This window comes from Anser cygnoides, chromosome Z (assembly GCF_040182565.1).
Source record: "Anser cygnoides isolate HZ-2024a breed goose chromosome Z, Taihu_goose_T2T_genome, whole genome shotgun sequence".
Lineage (NCBI taxonomy): Eukaryota > Metazoa > Chordata > Aves > Anseriformes > Anatidae > Anser > Anser cygnoides.
In genome coordinates this window covers 63,681,189-63,699,729 of record NC_089912.1, presented here as the reverse complement: position 1 = coordinate 63,699,729, position 18,541 = coordinate 63,681,189, and the positions used below count along the sequence as shown (strand labels likewise).

The 18,541-nt window shown below is 53.7% G+C and overlaps 2 protein-coding genes across 2 annotated transcripts; both read left to right on the top strand.

Moving 5' to 3' along the window:
- Nucleotides 1-1,071: 1,071 nt before the first annotated feature.
- LOC136788979 (uncharacterized) lies at nt 1,072-4,020 on the top strand. The gene is made up of 3 exons (XM_066988203.1): nt 1,072-1,170; nt 1,307-1,370; nt 1,481-4,020. The coding sequence occupies exons 1-3, from the start codon at nt 1,120-1,122 to the stop codon at nt 3,604-3,606; spliced, it is 2,241 nt and encodes a 746-aa protein (XP_066844304.1). The 5' UTR covers nt 1,072-1,119; the 3' UTR covers nt 3,607-4,020.
- Nucleotides 4,021-9,824: 5,804 nt separating this feature from the next.
- Nucleotides 9,825-17,520, top strand: LOC136789127 (uncharacterized). Its single transcript, XM_066988878.1, has 4 exons — nt 9,825-14,449; nt 14,643-15,108; nt 15,245-15,308; nt 15,419-17,520. Exons 2-4 carry the CDS (start codon nt 15,022-15,024, stop codon nt 17,518-17,520), a joined length of 2,253 nt encoding a protein of 750 aa, XP_066844979.1. The 5' UTR covers nt 9,825-14,449; nt 14,643-15,021.
- Nucleotides 17,521-18,541: the final 1,021 nt, after the last annotated feature.

Genomic DNA, 18,541 nt, shown 5'->3' with positions numbered 1-18,541 from the left:
ACGAGTGGTTAGAAAGCTGCCTGGCTGAGAAGGACCTGGGAGTATTGGTTGATTCCTGAGGAGCAATGGCAGTGTTCAAGGCTGGATAATCTCCCGAGAGTCGCCACTTGCCATTTGGAGTCTTTACTGAAGCTAGAGGAGAACTGCAGGGGCGATGAGACTTGACAGTGCTTCCCCATTCCTCTAGCTCTTTTACCAGTTTGCTAAAAGGAGGGATTGTGGTTTAACCCAGCAGACAGCTAAGCACCACACAGCCGTTTGCTCACTCCTCAACAGTGGGACTGGGGAGAGAACCACAAAAAAGGTAAAAGTCATGGGTTGAGATAATGACAATTTAATAGCGAAAGAAAAGGAAGGGATGATAATAGTAGTAAAAATGGAATACACAAAGTAACTGACGCACAACGCAATTGCTTACCACCTGCTGACCAATGCCCAGTTTGTCCCCAGACAGTGGCGGCACACCCTGGCCAACTCCCCCAAGTTTTATTGTTCAGCATGACGCAATATGGTATGAGACATCCCTTTGGCCAGCTGGGGTCAGCTGTCCTGGTTCTGTCCCCTCCCAGCTCCTTGTGCACCCCCGGCCTCCTCTATGGCAGGGCAGCGTGAGGAGCTGAAACGTCCTCGGCTCCATGTAAGCACTGCTACGCAATAATTAAAATATTGGTCTGTGATCAGCATTATTCTCTTCCTACACCCAGAAACAGTACCATACCAGCTACTAGGAAGAAAACCCGATCTCAGCTGAAGCCAGGAAAGGATGGATGGCATCAGAAGGGAACCTGTAGTGTGGCATATTAACCAGCTTGGGGTCAGGGACAGGAGCAGCTGTCCGACACGGCTGGAGCTGGGCAGTGGGCTCAGACCCTGGCCCCAAGCGAGGAGCCCGGGGAAGCCGTCCTGGTCCCCCACCTCCCCACAGGATGCAGCACAGGGGCACCGGCCTGCTTCAACGTGGGCTGGGGGCTGTGACCTCACAGAGGCGTTGCCGTGTGCTGTCTGTGACCTCACGGCCGTGACCCTATAAAGCACCGGCCACCACCCCCCGTCTGCCAGTGCGGTCGTACCTGGCTGTGAGCAACGGTCGACAGCAGGTTTCTCCTCATCCCCAGCCTCATGCTTTTGCTGGCCGGGATCTCCCTGCTCTCCAGGGGTCGAGACCGACAGGTACGGGGGCTGGAGGGTGGGGGAATTCGGGGCTGGGAGACTCGGGGCTTTGGGACTGGGGGGCCAGGAGGTGTTGGAAGGGGTCCCGTGGGTCCCTCCCCAGGTTGGTCACAGTGCCGTGCTTCTGTGCCCACAGGGTGACGGCCGACTCAGGCGAAGTTGTGGACGGCGGCTGCGGCAACCACCGGTACCAAAGCCAGGTGAGTCCCCCGTGGGTGAGCCTCAGCACCGAGCAGCCCATCCCTATGGGGCTGCGGTGGCCCTGGTGCCTCTCTCCCACTGCAGCTCAGACTCCCTCCCTGTTTTGCAGGCGGCAAGAGGTGTTACCGGTCAGTTACTGTGGACCACATCGTACATGAGTCCATCATTCGCCCAGACGGGGGGCTGCCTCACAGAGGGGTGCAGCTCACTCGCCCTCTCAAATTGCCCATGGCCCCCCCAGCTGTTCCTGATATGGTTAAAGTGGCTGCAGGACAAGCAGCAGGACGAGCTGCAATGCCAAGGAAAGATGATCGTGGCATCTCTGGAAGAGAAGACAAATTGCTCTCTTCTATCAACACCAGCGGAAGTGTGGAAAAAGCAAGTGATTCCTCCAGAAGGAACAAGCAACCGCATGGCCTGACAGCCCTCAAACGTTCAATAACCGAGACTCAGGATCGTAGGGCAGGAGACAGGGACAAAGAGTTGCACTCTGAGGTGAGCTCCTCCAGCCAGCCACCACAAATGGACTGCATTGTGCGTGAGAGCATTCTCCGCCCGGATGGAGGGCTGCCTTACATGAGTGGATTGTTACTGCGGCCTCCTGCACAGCCCAGGGCAGAACCAGCCGTACTGAGCCCTGAGAACACCATCCGCAAGAGCTTCTTTCATAAGGATGAGGAGCAGACAAGAAGAGAAAAGGAATTCCTGCGGCCTCACAGATTGTCCATGGCTTCTTCAGCTGTTCCTGGCATGGCCAAAGTGGCTGCAGGACCAACAGCAAGACCACCTACAATCCAGAGAAATGCTGGTCATGGCATGACTGTGAAAAAACACAAATTAGAGTCTTCCACTGACACCGACAGAAGCATGGGGAAACCAAGTGGGCTCTCCACAGAGAACCAGTGCCCAAAGGGCTTGAGGGCACGCAAAATATCTAAGATGGAGATTCAGGATTACATGGAAGGAAAGAGGAAGCAAGGGCCACACTCTGGGATCAGCTCCTCCAGCCAGCCACCACAAATGGACTGCATTGTCCGGGAGAGCATTCTCCGCCCTGATGGAGGGCTGCCTCAGAGGAAGGGGGAGTTCCTGAAGCCTTTTGGGTTGCCCATGCTCTCTTCAGCATTTCCCAGCTGGGCCAAGAGGGAAAAAGGACTACCTTTGCCCCAGGCAAAGAGAAGAGATGGCAGGTCTGCACCTGGCAGGCACACAGACTGTGCTCTTAGTCCCAAGGAATGCACAGGGAAACTGGGCGGGCTCCCCATGAAACAGCAGCAACCCAGGACTGACATTCGGGGCTCCACGCAATGCAATAACAGTGAGCCATCTGCAAGGTGGATGATTGTTCATGAGAGGTTACTTGACCCACAAGAGGGACGATGTCAGTGGAAGGAGGTGTCCAAGGGGCGACTTCCACAGGACGACCTGTCCCAGCCACCTTTTGAACTGTCCACGGCCCTTCCAGTGCTTCCCAGCCCGGCCAACGGAATTATGCATAAAGACCAGGGCTGCCAAACTGACTATGTTATCATCCTGGATCCGTTTGTGACGGATGTCAGGAATGGGAAAGAGCCCGACACTGCAGCGCCTCTCAGGATCAAGAAGCTGCAGCTGAAGGAAGAGCACCGCAGCAAGCTCAGTGAGCACATAACAAAGAAGTGCCGGGAAGTACAGCTGCAACGCTTCCCTGGGCCAGTGCAGAGGTCCACTGAAAAGATGCATCGAGCACTGCCCAAAAATGCCTGTGCTGGGGCCGGAGCCTTACCACCACGAAGTCCCTGTGTCCGCTTCATCAAGCACAAGCCCCTCCTGCATCCGGACCAGGTCAAGCAGAGGAGGCTTGGGGCATCCATTGCCTGCCCAGCAGCCTCGAGGACACCACGCTCCCGCCCCGTGCCTGTCTTTTTCCACAGCCCTGAGGCCACGTTTATGCCTGAGGAGCAGCGTGAGGCCCTGGAGCTGCACATTCGTGCCAAGAAGCTGCAGATCCTTGAGAGACGTCTGGGCACGAAGCATCCATCCCAGTCAGCTGTGCCCCAGGAGGAGGGTGGCAGGGCAGCCCTAAGGACCAGCGCCCTGCCCAGCATGCCCTGCAAAGTTGCAAAGACATCGAGCACCTCGTGGAACCAGGGATCCCACCAGGCAGACTCTGCTGAGGCGGTGCACAAGAGCAAGTGGCAGAACCTGCGGGCACTCTACTCTGCCCTGCAGGGCAAGGCCCACGGTCACAAGTAGCAATTGTGGAAAGGTGTGACAGAGGACCAGGGGCCAGGCAGCTCACTCCTCCGGTCCAAATAAATCCTCTTCCTAGCCCCATGGTGGGAATCGTGTCTTGTTTGTGAAGCGCCGGCAGACTCACGGTGGGCTGTGCCTGCAGGCTGGAGGGGGGTGGCAGGGAAGGGGTGTCCCAGGGCAGGGGGCTTGCCCATTAGTCCAGTGTGAATTCACCCATTCCTCTCTTAATTCAGGGGTATTCTAACTGACACCTTCTCAAACTCCTAACTTGCAATTCCCAACTGGTAGCTCACAACTCATGACTTGTTTCGTGCATCCATCGAGAAAATAGTTGCCTACCTGAGGGTGAGAGAGCTACATACGCAGAGGCTGATGAATACTCAGGAGATACCCGGCTCGATCGCGGTTCTCCTGATCCTCCTGACAGTGATGATTTAGATGATTTGGGCAAAGGCAATGCCATGGAGCTGGCTGCTCCTGTGAAAGGCATTGAGCAAACCCAGATGCACCCCCTCAGACTCCCGCGAGAGGCTTGGCCTCCTTGGAGTTAACTCATCTCCAGCTATAACTGACGGACCGTGTGTGGGAAAAAGGGGCACATCAGGATACCCTTGTGAGAAGCAATCTGTAGAAAGTAACACGGGCTCAGCTGAGGATCTCAGTGAACTAGCTTTTTATTCATGATTGCAGTGCCGGGTGTCCTGCAAGCAGGAGCGCGAAGCAGACGTGTATCATAACCTTATATCCCCTATTACCCGATGCTTGATTCCTCCCCTGTTTCCTCACTGGCTGAGTAGTACAGGTTCAGAACCTACTCGACGCTTGTTGCTATACCATGTATGTCCAATTTTATTTGACCAACCTTTAATTTCTCCTTTTCCCTCCTTTTTTCTTCTCTTGTGACTGGAGGGGCTCGTGACTTTTTGTTTTTGCTGTATCCGCAACTGCTTGTGTTGTATTTCTTAGCCATCCTCCTTGTTTTGGGAGAGTGGGACCTTCCAATATCCCTTTATCTGCTTAGCATACTCCCCACTGTTATGCCACTGTTATGCCTGCACGATAGCTTTTAAAGATGCAAAGGCCCCAAACCTGCAGCTCACAGAGCAGGGCAGGAGTTGGGGCCTCAGTGCATCTGGAGCTGCAAGGGAGCCAGAATGCTGCCCAAGGCAGGGGCACTGCCTGCAGGTGCAGATGGCAACTGAGCCTGCCCAGACTGAGGTTCAGGACCACAAGGCAGGAAACGGAGCTGAAATGATGTGCACAGGGGGCTGCTCCTCCAGCCAGCCGCCAGCGCTGGGCAGCATGGTGCATGAGAGCCACCAGATGGGGTATGTCCCACCATCCAGCCAGCAGCAACAGGGATGATCCTTCATGAGAGTCTTCTTGACCAGACAAGGGGCGATGTCGGTGGAAGGACCTGTCCCAGCAGACTCTTGGATTGTCCACGGCCCTCCCTGTGCTTCCCAGCCCAGCCAACACAGTACTGCAAAAAGACCGGGGCTGCAGAACTGACTTTGTCATCATCCTGGCCCCTGCCACAAGGTACATGTGCTCATGGCACTTGCACCAAGCCTGTGGCACCCAGGGTACTGGAGCGGTACCGACCATCAACAGCACCCGCTCCCTCTGGGGAGTGGAGGGGAAGGTGCTGATCTCTGCTCTTTTGGGAGAGCAACGGGACCTGAGGGAACAGCACGGAGCTGTGACAGGGGAGGGTCAGGCTGGGTGTTAGGAAAAGGTTCTTCACCAAAGAGGATGGTTGGGCACTGGAACAGGGTCCCCAGGGATGTGGTCACAGCAGTGAGCCTGTCAGAGTTCATGCAGTGTTTAGACAATGCTCTTGGACATCGCGTTTGGTTTTTTGGTCCTTTGTGGAGCCAGGAGTTGGACTCGATGATCGAGGTGGGTCCCTTCTAACTTGGGATATTCTATGATTCTATGGAAGAGTGAGGCCCTTGTTGGCATAGTATCCACCAAGAGCCCTTCTCTCCCAACTTGGTATTGTGAGAAAAATCTCAAATAATTTTCTTCAGACAGGATCTTCTGTGAGGCTATTTTATTCATGATTGCAATGGCGGGCGTCCTGCCAATCAGGAGCGCATTTTTGTAAACAAATCATAACCTTTTATTCCCTATTACCCAACACCTGATCACCTCCCCTGTTTCCTCATTGGCTGAGTACTACAGGCTCACAAGCTACTCGATGCTCCTCTATACCATATATGCACAATTTTTCTTTCTTTCTTTCTTTCTTTTTTAACCCTTTAATTTCTCCTTTTTCCCTTTTTTCCCTTTGCTATGTATTGAGAACGTGTGATCTTTGTTTTACTGTTCTCACACTGCTCATCCCGTTTTTCTCAAGCTTCCACCTTATTTTGGAACAGTGAGGCCTTCTACTGTCCACTTATCTACTTAGCATTTCTCTTTGTTATGACTACACAATTATCTCGGAATACAGAAAATTAGCTCTCTGCTGCAAAAACGCAACTTAGTTTCTCACAGGGGGAGTGGCCTCTTCTGTGGGGGTGGCAGGAGAAGGGATGGGTGCCCAGAAGGGCCAGTGCTTCCCTCATAGCAGCTGTAGGCCCTGCCCCTGTCTGACAAGGGGCTGAAATCAGCTTTCTGAGGCTGTGCAGTTTGGCCATGCATAGCTCCAGTTTTGCTTTAACACACGTTTCAAGACAACGTGACTTTCGAGGGGCTCCTCCTCCAGTCCCTGTCAGGATTCCCTCCACGGACGGCTAGCTGGCGGTGTGTCACGCATCACGGAGATGGGAGTCCACGGGGCTGACAGCAAGCAGCAGGTGAGATGTGTGTGTCCAGAGCTGCAAGGGAGCTGGCGAGGGACAACACAGGGCATGGGTGCTGCTTTATGGAAGGTGCTGGAAAACCTGACAGAGGCCGGAGGGGCTGAAGGAAGTGCCCGCCACCCAGAACCAAAAGGCAAGGGTGACAGCGGCAGCTCAGCAAACAAAGGACTGCAGGAGGGTTGCTGATGGAGTTGCAGGCAGAGACAGAGCATTGGGTATGGTGTGGGGTGTGGGAGGAGCTGGGAGCTGGGATGTGACCCTGGCCCTACGCAGGGAGCCCAGGGGGAGCCATCCTGGCCCCCCACCCTGTCCACGGCATGCAGCAGAGGGGTAGCTGGGAAGAGCCAGCAGCCCTGGGCAGCGTCCCCATGATGGCAGAATGCTCAAAGCCACAGGACCCTTGCCCAGGGCGACAGGGATCTGGGGTCGTGGTAGACAGCAAGTTGAATATGAGCCAGCAGTGTGCCCTGGCGGCCAGGAGGGCCAACCGTGTCCTGGGGTGCATCAAGCACGGCATCGCTAGTAGGTCAAGGGAGGTGATTGTCCCGCTCTACTCTGCGCTGGTGCGGCCTCACCTCGAGTACTGTGTGCAGTTCTGGGCACCACAGTATAAAAAGGACATGAAACTGTTGGAGAGTGTACAGAGGAGGGCTACGAAGATGGTGAAAGGCCTGGAGGGGAAGACGTACGAGGAACGGCTGAGGTCACTGGGCCTGTTCAGCCTGGAGAAGAGGAGGCTGAGGGGAGACCTCATCACAGTCTACAACTTCCTCATAAGGGGGTGTCGAGAGGCAGGAGACCTTTTCTCCATTAACACCAGTGACAGGACCCGCGGGAACGGGGTTAAGCTGAGGCAGGGGAAATTTAGGCTCGACATCAGGAGGGGGTTCTTCACAGAGAGGGTGGTTGCACACTGGAACAGGCTCCCCAGGGAAGTGGTCACTGCACCGAGCCTGTCTGAATTTAAGAAGAGATTGGACTGTGCACTTAGTCACATGGTCTGAACTTTTGGGTAGACCTGTGCGGTATCAAGAGTTGGACTTGATGATCCTTAAGGGTCCCTTCCAACTCAGGATATTCTATGATTCTATGATTCTATGATTCTATGACAGCACAGCCCGGCCGGTACCCATGTGTCACAGCCTAAATTATTACCTGGCCTGCAGGTATTTCAAGATTGGAACAGTGGCTTTGGGAATTCTGTTATACACAAGAACAAGAAGGCGTACTTTTCTTGAGACTTCCCCAACACATCCTACCTTGCTGCCAGGGGGAGACCCCACAGAGCTCTCTCATGGACAAGTCAATATTTTTCTGTAGGAAACTGGAGTTTTTTGAAACCTGGAAGCCCCATGCCCTGCCTCTCCTGCAGGCTGGGTGGCAGCTGCGCTCAGATGTAGAGCTCTGCAGCAGTGATGTCTTCTGTTGCCCCTGGGAAATCTTATCCCGGATGGAGTGGACGCTGCTGCCGGTCGGTACCGCTAAAGTACCTTTGGTGCCACAGGCTTGGCACAAGTGACAGGAGCATGTGTACCTGGTGACAGGGGCACTGTGGTGCTGTGAGGATGAGCTGGAGTGGCTGCAGGGCTTTTGGGGTCTTGTGGAGGCTGTTAAGCTGGGAGGTGTCATGGCCGACCAGTGTGGCCTTCCTGCTGGGAAGCTGCCATGTGGAGTGCTCCTGGGGGTGCTCTCGGAGCGTGAGCCCAAGCCTGGGGAGTTCTCAGCACTGCTGGGGCATTTTCTACTCCAGGGCCACCACTTGTGCCCTTTGGGGCCTGCCTCAGTACCAGCTCTGTTTGGTGGTGTTGTCCCCTCCGTGCTGGTGGTCCCCTCCTCCTGGGGCAGTGCTCGCTGTGACGCATGCTCTGTGCTAAGGTGGTCCCCACTGTGCTGCAGCCTCTTGCTGTGGATGTGCAGCTCCAGGGCCTCGTGCTGCTCCTCAGACATGAACCTGGTCTCGGTGCTGTGGAAGTAGATGGGAACTGGGAGGGAGCGTGGTGTCCTGGAGGCCACTGGACAGGTGATGGATGCCCCAAGCTCCTTCTGTTTGACCTGGTCCGGACGGAGGAGGGATTTGGGCTTGAGGAAGCGGACACAGGGACTTGGTGCTGGTAGGGGGGCAGAGGCAGCAGAGGGATTTTTGGACATTTCGGACATTTTTGGACAAAAAAGGACTCTTTCCTTTTTTGTAATCCTGAATTTCCATCATGGATGGCTTGGGCACTCTCACACCCTGCGGGCACTGGTTCTGTGTGGAGAGTCCTATTGGTTTCCCCATGCTTTTATCCGTGCCAATGGAAGACTGTAACTTGTGGTTTCTCACAGACATGCCATGGTCAGCGTTTCTTCGGATTGTAGATGGTTCTTGTGTTGGTCCTGCAGCCACTTTGGCCATGCCAGGAACAGCTGAAGAGGCCATGGACAATCCGTGAGGTCGCAGGAATTCCTTTTCTCTGCGTGCCTGCCCCTTCATCCTTCCGAAAGAAGCTGTGGCGGTTGGTCTTCTCAGGGCTGAAAAGGGCTGTTTCTGTCTCATCCAGTACAGGAGGCCGCTGTTTAAACCCAGGACGAGGGGTAACGGACACAAACGGAAGCACAGCAGGTCCTGGCTGAATATGAGAGGGCATTTCTTTACTGTGAGGGTGACAGAGCACTTGAACAGGTTGCCCAGAGAGGTTGTGGAGTCTCCTTCTCTGGAGATATTCTAAAAAACGCGCCTGGATGCCATCCTGCGCAATGTGCTCTGGGTGATCCTGCTGGGCAGGGGGTTTTGAATTGGATGATCTTCAGGGGTCCCTTCCAACCTCAGCCATTCTGTGATTCTGTGACCACCGTCTCAGTGAAGAACTGGTCCCAACCACCCAGCCTCACCCTCCCCTGTCACAGCTCCGTGCCCTTCCCTCGGTCCTGTTGCTGTCCTCTGGCAGCTCAGCGCCTGCCCCTCTGCTCCCCTTGTGAGGAAGCTGCAGGCCGCCATGAGGCCTGCTCTCAGCCTCCTCTCAGCTGGGAAGGAGCTCTTTATTACTTTTGGTCCCACTTGATGGCAGAATTGTCAGCACAACCGCTTGACTTTTGCTAAAATGAGCAGTTAGCGAAGGGCTTTATTAAGGGCCGGTGTCATGGGGCAGTAATGCCATATCCGCAGGCCTGGCGGGACCGACCCACGCACTCAGGCAGCCCCTTCTTGCTGCTTCCTTTCCAAAGCCTGCACTTCAGGCAAGACTGCAGATTTTCCTCACTCTGCAGTCTGGCTTTGTACACTAAAGAGTTGCTCTTCTCCTTTTTAAAGTTCTCTTTCACTCTGCTCTTTCTCTCTTGGCCTTTTTCATCAGCTTTACCTCTTGCTGAGTGATGGCTTGCTACCATTTGCCTAGCTAAGGTGGCCTGTCTTCTTGAAAGCCAGTAAAATAACCTAAAGTGCCCCTTGCCCTGTTTCGTGCCCATGAGTTCAGGTTGGTGGGGATTGCTGCCCAGCGATCACATCTTCCTGCCACTTGTAGGACCATGGAAACAAGAGCAGAAATCTGCTTGATTTCCTTCTGTTGCACCTGCCTGTATCTGTCGAAGAGCTGAGTTACTTTACCAGTTTTCTGCTCTTGTTTGCTCTGGGTATGTAGAAACAAGTACGCTTCTAGTTCCTGGAAATGGAAGCTCCATATTTTGGCAAAACAGATTCTGTTTTATTATGAACCACAGGAATGTCTTGAAAGAATTTTTGTATTTCTAGCTCTCTAGCCAGTGTAGCAGGAGCAATGGCAGGACTATGTTTAAAATCCTGCGGCAAGTGAGTAAATGCATATTGTAGTCCCTGCCAGGTACAAGCAGATCCCTCTCTATCTGTCTCCAGTATTGGAATCGTAAAAAACACATCCTACGTGTCTACTGTGTCCATCCGTGGAAACGCCTGTTCATTAGAAAAATAGACTTTCTCAGTTCAACTGGGAATAGACCAAGTAGCCAGTGCAGTGGCGGCATTCAGGGCTGTGTAATCTGTGGGTCGCCACGTGGCCTTTTGTGGGAATGAAAGTTGTGGTTTTGCAGGGGAAAATGCCACTAACCTTGCATATTCAAAAGTGATTGTGCAGGCATAATGGTGGTATAACAGTGCCAAGTATGTTAAGAAGATAGGGGGACGGTGGAGGTTCCCACTGTCTAGTCAAGGCAGAAGAAGTCCCTCTAGTCACAAGAGAAGAAGGGAAAAAAACAAAAACGAAAACAACAACTAAAGGAGACATTAAAAGTCGGTCCAATAAAATTGTACATGTATGGTATAGTAATAAGCGTCAAGTAGGTTGTAAACCTGTAGTGCTCAGCCAGTGAGGAAATGGGAGGAATCAAACGTTGGGTAATAGGGGATGTAAGGTTATGATACACCTCTGCTGCGCGCTCCTGCTTGTAGGGTGCCCACCACTGCAATCACCAATAAAAATGCTAGTTCAGTGAGATCCTCGCCTGAGCCTGTGTTATTGGCTGCAGGTTGTTTCTCACTCTTTGGAGCCTCTATGGTCAACGCAAGGGAACTGTAGTCTTTAACAGACCATTGTGTCTCTCAACCTTTCCGGAGGCTTCTGGATGATATGGGCGGTGACACACCCATTCAATGCAGTGTTTCTTGGTCCAGGAGCTCAGAAGAGTATTTTGGGAATGATTCCCATTCTCCGACTGAGTACAAATACCAGGTTAGTCTCATGACCAGCAATTTCATCATATCATAAGACAGTGTTACACCACATAGTAACATACCTATGACGACGTTGCCATCACTGAAACGTGGTGGGACCACTCCCATGACTGGAGTGCTGCAATGACTGGCTATAGGATCTTCAGAAGGGACAGGCAGCGCAGAAGGGGTGGTGGTGTGGCTCTCTATATTAGAGAGTGTTTTGATGTTGTGGAACTTGAGACTGGGAATGATAAGGCTGAGTCCCTGTGGGTTAGGGTCGGCGGGAAGGCCAACAAGGCAAGCATCCTGGTGGGGGTCTGTTACAGACCGCCAAACCAGGATGAGGAGACGGATGAGGAATTCTACAGGCAGCTGGCAAAAGTTGCGAAATCATCAGCTCTTGTCCTCGTAGGGGACTTCAGCTTCCCAGACATATCCTGGAAATGCGATACAGCTCAGAGGAAGCAGTCTAGGAGGTTTCTGGAGAGCGTGGAAGATAGTTCCGTGATGCAGCTGGTTAGTGAGCCTACCAGGGGAGGTGCCCCACTAGACCTTCTGCTCACAAACTGTACTGGGTCGGGCTGGGATGTTAACTTTCCCTGCAGCAGCCCATACAGTGCTGTGCTCTGCACTCGTAGCTAGAACAGCGATGGTATCACACCAGTGTTGTGTCTGCTGCTGAGCAGTGCTGGCACAGCATCAGGACTCTCTCTAACTCCACTAGGGGTGGGCAAAGATGTGAGAAAAGAAACGTCACCAGGGCAGCTGACCTAAACCAACCAAAGGGATATTCCATACCATACGATGTCACACTCAGCAATAAAAGGTGGAAAAAGGAGGAAGAGGGGAGCGGTGGGCTCTCGTTGTGAAAACGTCTGTCCTCGTCCCGAACACCGGCTACGTGCGTTGAGGCCCTGCTTCAAGGACGTGGTCAAGCATCGCTCGTTTGTGGGAAGCAGAGAGTAATTTCTTTCCTCTGCACTTCCACATAGCCTTTACTTGTTTTGTTTCGTTTTCCCTTTCCCCCTCCCTTTTCCCCTTTCCTTTTTCCCCTTTAGTTAAATTGTTAATTGTTTAGTTAAATTGTTTAGTTAAATTGTTTAATTAATAATAATCTTTCCTTAATAATTATTTTTTTTCCTTTAATTAAATCATCCTTATCTCAACCCGTGAGTTGTTCTTTCCTTTACTTCTTCCCCTCCTCATCTAAGGAGGGGGAGTGAGAGGGCGGTTGTGGTGTTCAGCTGCCTAGCACGGTAAAACCACCACACAAACAGAGAAGGAGTGGTGGGAGATGTGGTGGTTGGGAGCTGTCTTGGGCAGATTGACCACGAAACGGTACAGTTCTCTATTCTTGGCGCAGTCAGGAGGGGGACCAGTAAAACTGCTGTCTTGGACTTCTGGAGGGCAGCCTTTGAGCCGTTCAGGACACTGGTTGGCAGAGTCCCTTGGGGGAGGCAGTTCTGAAGGGCAGAGGAGTCCAGGAAGGCTGGGCACTCCTCAGGAAGGAAATCTTAATGGCTCAGGAGCAGTCTGTCCCCACGTGCCCAAAGACGAGCCGGCATGGAAGAAGACCAGCCTGGCTGAACAGAGAGGTGTGGCTAGAGCTTAAGGAAAAAAAGAGGGTTTATGATCTTTGGAAAAGAGGGTGGGCCACTCAGAAGGATTATAAGGATGTTGTAAGGATGTGCAGGGGCAAAATTAGAAAGGCCAAAGCTCATCCGGAGCTCAATCTGGCTACTGCTGTTAAAGATAACAGAAAATGTTTTTAGAAGTACATTAACACAAAAAGGAGGACTAAGGAGAATCTCCATCCTTTACTGCATGCGGGGGGAAACTTAGTGGCGAGAGATGAGGAAAAGGCTGAGGTGTTTAATGCCTTCTTTGCCTCAGCCTTTAGCGGCAAGACCAGTTGTTCTCTAGATAGCCGGTACCCTGAGCTGGAGGAAGGGGACGGGGAGCAGAACGTGGCCCTCACAACCCACGAGGAAATGGTTGGCGACCTGCTACAGCACTTAGATGTATGCAAGTCAATGGGGCCAGATGGGATCCACCCGAGGGTACTGAGAGAACTGGCTCAAGAGCTGGCCAAGCCGCTTTGCATCATTTATCAGCAGCCCTGGCTATCAGGGGAGGTCCCAGTCAACTGGCGGCTAGCAAACATGACACCCATCTACAAGAAGGGCTGGAGGGTAGACCTGGGAAACTATAGGCCTGTTAGTTTGACCTCAGTGCCAGGGAAGCTCATGCAGCAGATTATTTTGAGCGCCATCACGCGGCACTTGCAGGGCAAGCAGGCGATCAGGCCCAGTCAGCATGGGTTTATGAAAGACAGGTCCTGCTTGACGAACCTGATCTCCTTCTATGACCAAGTGACGCGCTTAGTGGATGAGGAAAAGGCTGTGCATGTGGTCTACCTTGACTTCAGTAAGGCTTTTGACACCGTTTCCCACAGCATTCTCCTCAAGAAACTGGCTGCTCTTGGCTTGGACTGGCGTACGCTTTGTTGGGTTAGAAACTGCCGGGGTAGCCGGGCCCGAAGAGTCGTGGTGAAAGGAGTTAAATCCAGTTGGAGGCCGGTCACTAGTGGAGTCCCCCAGGGCTCAGTACTAGGGCCAGTTCTCTTTAATATCTTTACCGATGATCTGGACGAGGGGATCGAGTGCACCCTCAGTAAGTTTGCAGACGACACCAAGTTAGGTGCGTGTATCGATCTGCTCGAGGGTAGGAAGGCTCTGCAGGAGGATCTGGATAGGCTGGAGCGATGGGCTGAGGCCAACTGTATGAAGTTCAGCAAGGCCAAGTGCCGGGTCCTGCACCTGGGGCACAACAACCCCAAGCAGCGCTACAGGCTGGGAGATGAGTGGTTAGAAAGATGCCTGGCTGAGAAGGACCTGGGAGTATTGGTTGATTCCCGAGGAGCAATGGCAGTGTTCAAGGCTGGATAATCTCCCGAGAGTCGCCACTTGCCATTTGGAGTCTTTACTGAAGCTAGAGGAGAACTGCAGGGGCGATGAGACTTGACAGTGCTTCCCCATTCCTCTAGCTCTTTTACCAGTTTGCTAAAAGGAGGGGTTGTGGTTTAACCCAGCAGACAGCTAAGCACCACACAGCCGTTTGCTCACTCCTCAACAGTGGGACTGGGGAGAGAACCACAAAAAAGGTAAAAGTCATGGGTTGAGATAATGACAATTTAATAGCGAAAGAAAAGGAAGGGATGATAATAGTAGTAAAAATGGAATACACAAAGTAACTGACGCACAACGCAATTGCTTACCACCTGCTGACCAATGCCCAGTTTGTCCCCAGACAGTGGCGGCACACCCTGGCCAACTCCCCCAAGTTTTATTGTTCAGCATGACGCGATATGGTATGAGACATCCCTTTGGCCAGCTGGGGTCAGCTGTCCTGGTTCTGTCCCCTCCCAGCTCCTTGTGCACCCCCGGCCTCCTCGATGGCAGGGCAGCGTGAGGAGCTGAAACGTCCTTGGCTCCATGTAAGCACTGCTACGCAATAATTAAAATATTGGTCTGTGATCAGCATTATTCTCTTCCTACACCCAGAAACAGTACCATACCAGCTACTAGGAAGAAAACCCGATCTCAGCTGAAGCCAGGAAAGGATGGATGGCATCAGAAGGGAACCTGTAGTGTGGCATATTAACCAGCTTGGGGTCAGGGACAGGAGCAGCTGTCCGACACGGCTGGAGCTGGGCAGTGGGCTCAGACCCTGGCCCCAAGCGAGGAGCCCGGGGAAGCCGTCCTGGTCCCCCACCTCCCCACAGGATGCAGCACAGGGGCACCGGCCTGCTTCAACGTGGGCTGGGGGCTGTGACCTCACAGAGGCGTTGCCGTGTGCTGTCTGTGACCTCACGGCCGTGACCCTATAAAGCACCGGCCACCACCCCCCGTCTGCCAGTGCGGTCGTACCTGGCTGTGAGCAATGGTCGACAGCAGCTTTTTCCTCATCCCCGGCCTCATGCTTTTGCTGGCCGGGATCTCCCTGCTCTCCAGGGGTCGAGACCGACAGGTACGGGGGCTGGAGGGTGGGGGAATTCGGGGCTGGGAGACTCGGGGCTTTGGGACTGGGGGGCCAGGAGGTGTTGGAAGGGGTCCCGTGGGTCCCTCCCCAGGTTGGTCACAGTGCCGTGCTTCTGTGCCCACAGGGTGACGGCCGACTCCGGCGAAGTTGTGGACGGCGGCAGCGGCAACCACCGGTACCAAAGCCAGGTGAGTCCCCCGTGGGTGAGCCTCAGCACCGAGCAGCCCATCCCTATGGGGCTGCGGTGGCCCTGGTGCCTCTCTCCCACTGCAGCTCAGACTCCCTCCCTGTTTTGCAGGCGGCAAGAGGCGTTACCGGTCAGTTACTGTGGACCACATCGTACATGAGTCCATCATTCGCCCAGACGGGGGGCTGCCTCACAGAGGGGTGCAGCTCACTCGCCCTCTCAAATTGCCCATGGCCCCCCCAGCTGTTCCTGATATGGTTAAAGTGGCTGCAGGACAAGCAGCAGGACGAGCTGCAATGCCAAGGAAAGATGATCGTGGCATCTCTGGAAGAGAAGACAGATTGCTCTCTTCTATCAACACCAGCGGAAGTGTGGAAAAAGCAAGTGATTCCTCCAGAAGGAACAAGCAACCGCATGGCCTGACAGCCCTCAAACGTTCAATAACCGAGACTCAGGATCGTAGGGCAGGAGACAGGGACAAAGAGTTGCACTCTGAGGTGAGCTCCTCCAGCCAGCCACCACAAATGGACTGCATTGTGCGTGAGAGCATTCTCCGCCCGGATGGAGGGCTGCCTTACATGAGTGGATTGTTACTGCGGCCTCCTGCACAGCCCAGGGCAGAACCAGCCGTACTGAGCCCTGAGAACACCATCCGCAAGAGCTTCTTTCATAAGGATGAGGAGCAGACAAGAAGAGAAAAGGAATTCCTGCGGCCTCACAGATTGTCCATGGCTTCTTCAGCTGTTCCTGGCATGGCCAAAGTGGCTGCAGGACCAACAGCAAGACCACCTACAATCCAGAGAAATGCTGGTCATGGCATGACTGTGAAAAAACACAAATTAGAGTCTTCCACTGACACCGACAGAAGCATGGGGAAACCAAGTGGGCTCTCCACAGAGAACCAGTGCCCAAAGGGCTTGAGGGCACGCAAAATATCTAAGATGGAGATTCAGGATTACATGGAAGGAAAGAGGAAGCAAGGGCCACACTCTGGGATCAGCTCCTCCAGCCAGCCACCACAAATGGACTGCATTGTCCGGGAGAGCATTCTCCGCCCTGATGGAGGGCTGCCTCAGAGGAAGGGGGAGTTCCTGAAGCCTTTTGGGTTGCCCATGCTCTCTTCAGCATTTCCCAGCTGGGCCAAGAGGGAAAAAGGACTACCTTTGCCCCAGGCAAAGAGAAGAGATGGCAGGTCTGCACCTGGCAGGCACACAGACTGTGCTCTTAGTCCCAAGGAATGCACAGGGAAACTGGGCGGGCTCCCCATGAAACAGCAGCAACCCAGGACTGACATTTGGGGCTCCACGCAATGCAATAACAGTGAGCCATCTGCAAGGTGGATGATTGTTCATGAGAGGTTACTTGACCCACAAGAGGGACGATGTCAGTGGAAGGAGGTGTCCAAGGGGCGACTTCCACAGGATGACCTGTCCCAGCCACCTTTTGAACTGTCCACGGCCCTTCCAGTGCTTCCCAGCCCGGCCAACGGAATTATGCATAAAGACCAGGGCTGCCAAACTGACTATGTTATCATCCTGGATCCGTTTGTGACGGATGTCAGGAATGGGAAAGAGCCCGACACTGCAGCGCCTCTCAGGATCAAGAAGCTGCAGCTGAAGGAAGAGCACCGCAGCAAGCTCAGTGAGCACATAACAAAGAAGTGCCGGGAAGTACAGCTGCAACGCTTCCCTGGGCCAGTGCAGAGGTCCACTGAAAAGATGCATCGAGCACTGCCCAAAAATGCCTGTGCTGGGGCCGGAGCCTTACCACCACGAAGTCCCTGTGTCCGCTTCATCAAGCACAAGCCCCTCCTCCATCCAGACCAGGTCAAGCAGAGGAGGCTTGGGGCATCCATTGCCTGCCCAGCGGCCTCGAGGACACCACGCTCCCGCCCCGTGCCTGTCTTTTTCCACAGCCCTGAGGCCACGTTTATGCCTGAGGAGCAGCGTGAGGCCCTGGAGCTGCACATTCGTGCCAAGAAGCTGCAGATCCTTGAGAGACGTCTGGGCACGAAGCATCCATCCCAGTCAGCTGTGCCCCAGGAGGAGGGTGGCAGGGCAGCCCTAAGGACCAGCGCCCTGCCCAGCATGCCCTGCAAAGTTGCAAAGACATCGAGCACCTCGTGGAACCAGGGATCCCACCAGGCAGACTCTGCTGAGGCGGTGCACAAGAGCAAGTGGCAGAACCTGCGGGCACTCTACTCTGCCCTGTAGGGCAAGGCCCACGGTCACAAGTAGCAATTGTGGAAAGGTGTGACAGAGGACCAGGGTCCAGGCAGCTCACTCCTCCGGTCCAAATAAATCCTCTTCCTAGCCCCATGGTGGGAATCGTGTCTTGTTTGTGAAGCGCCGGCAGACTCACGGTGGGCTGTGCCTGCAGGCTGGAGGGGGGTGGCAGGGAAGGGGTGTCCCAGGGCAGGGGGCTTGCCCATTAGTCCAGTGTGAATTCACCCATTCCTCTCTTAATTCAGGGGTATTCTAACTGACACCTTCTCAAACTCCTAACTTGCAATTCCCAACTGGTAGCTCACAACTCATGACTTGTTTCGTGCATCCATCGAGAAAATAGTTGCCTACCTGAGGGTGAGAGAGCTACATACGCAGAGGCTGATGAATACTCAGGAGATACCCAGCTCGATCGCGGTTCTCCTGATCCTCCTGACAGTGATGATTTAGATGATTTGGGCAAAGGCAATGCCATGGAGCTGGCTGCTCCTGTGAAAGGGATTGAGCAACCCCAGATGCACCCCCTCAGACTCCCGCGAGAGGCTTGGCCTCCTTGGAGTTAACTCATCTCCAGCTATAACTGACGGACCGTGTGTGGGAAAAAGGGGCACATCAGGATACCCTTGTGAGAAGCAATCTGTAGAAAGTAACACGGGCTCAGGTGAGGATCTCAGTGAACTAGCTTTTTATTCGTGATTGCAGTGCCGGGTGTCCTGCAAGCAGGAGCGCGAAGCAGACGTGTATCATAACCTTATATCCCCTATTACCCGATTCTTGATTCCTCCCCTGTTTCCTCACTGGCTGAGTAGTACAGGTTCAGAACCTACTCGACGCTTGTTGCTATACCATGTATGTCCAATTTTATTTGACCAACCTTTAATTTCTCCTTTTCTCTCCTTTTTTCTTCTCTTGTGACTGGAGGGGCTCGTGACTTTTTGTTTTTGCTGTATCCGCAACTGCTTGTGTTGTATTTCTTAGCCATCCTCCTTGTTTTGGGAGAGTGGGACCT

What these genes read in the sequence shown, in the direction of transcription:
- LOC136788979 (XM_066988203.1), top strand. Translation starts at nt 1,120, where the DNA reads ATGCTTTTGCTGGCCGGGATCTCCCTGCTCTCCAGGGGTCGAGACCGA. An exon ending in CCAGGGGTCGAGACCGACAG is followed by an intron (nt 1,171 to 1,306) that starts GTACGGGGGCTG and finishes CTGTGCCCACAG; the next exon opens with GGTGACGGCCGACTCAGGCG. An exon ending in ACCACCGGTACCAAAGCCAG is followed by an intron (nt 1,371 to 1,480) that starts GTGAGTCCCCCG and finishes CCTGTTTTGCAG; the next exon opens with GCGGCAAGAGGTGTTACCGG.
- LOC136789127 (XM_066988878.1), top strand. Translation starts at nt 15,022, where the DNA reads ATGGTCGACAGCAGCTTTTTCCTCATCCCCGGCCTCATGCTTTTGCTG. An exon ending in CCAGGGGTCGAGACCGACAG is followed by an intron (nt 15,109 to 15,244) that starts GTACGGGGGCTG and finishes CTGTGCCCACAG; the next exon opens with GGTGACGGCCGACTCCGGCG. An exon ending in ACCACCGGTACCAAAGCCAG is followed by an intron (nt 15,309 to 15,418) that starts GTGAGTCCCCCG and finishes CCTGTTTTGCAG; the next exon opens with GCGGCAAGAGGCGTTACCGG.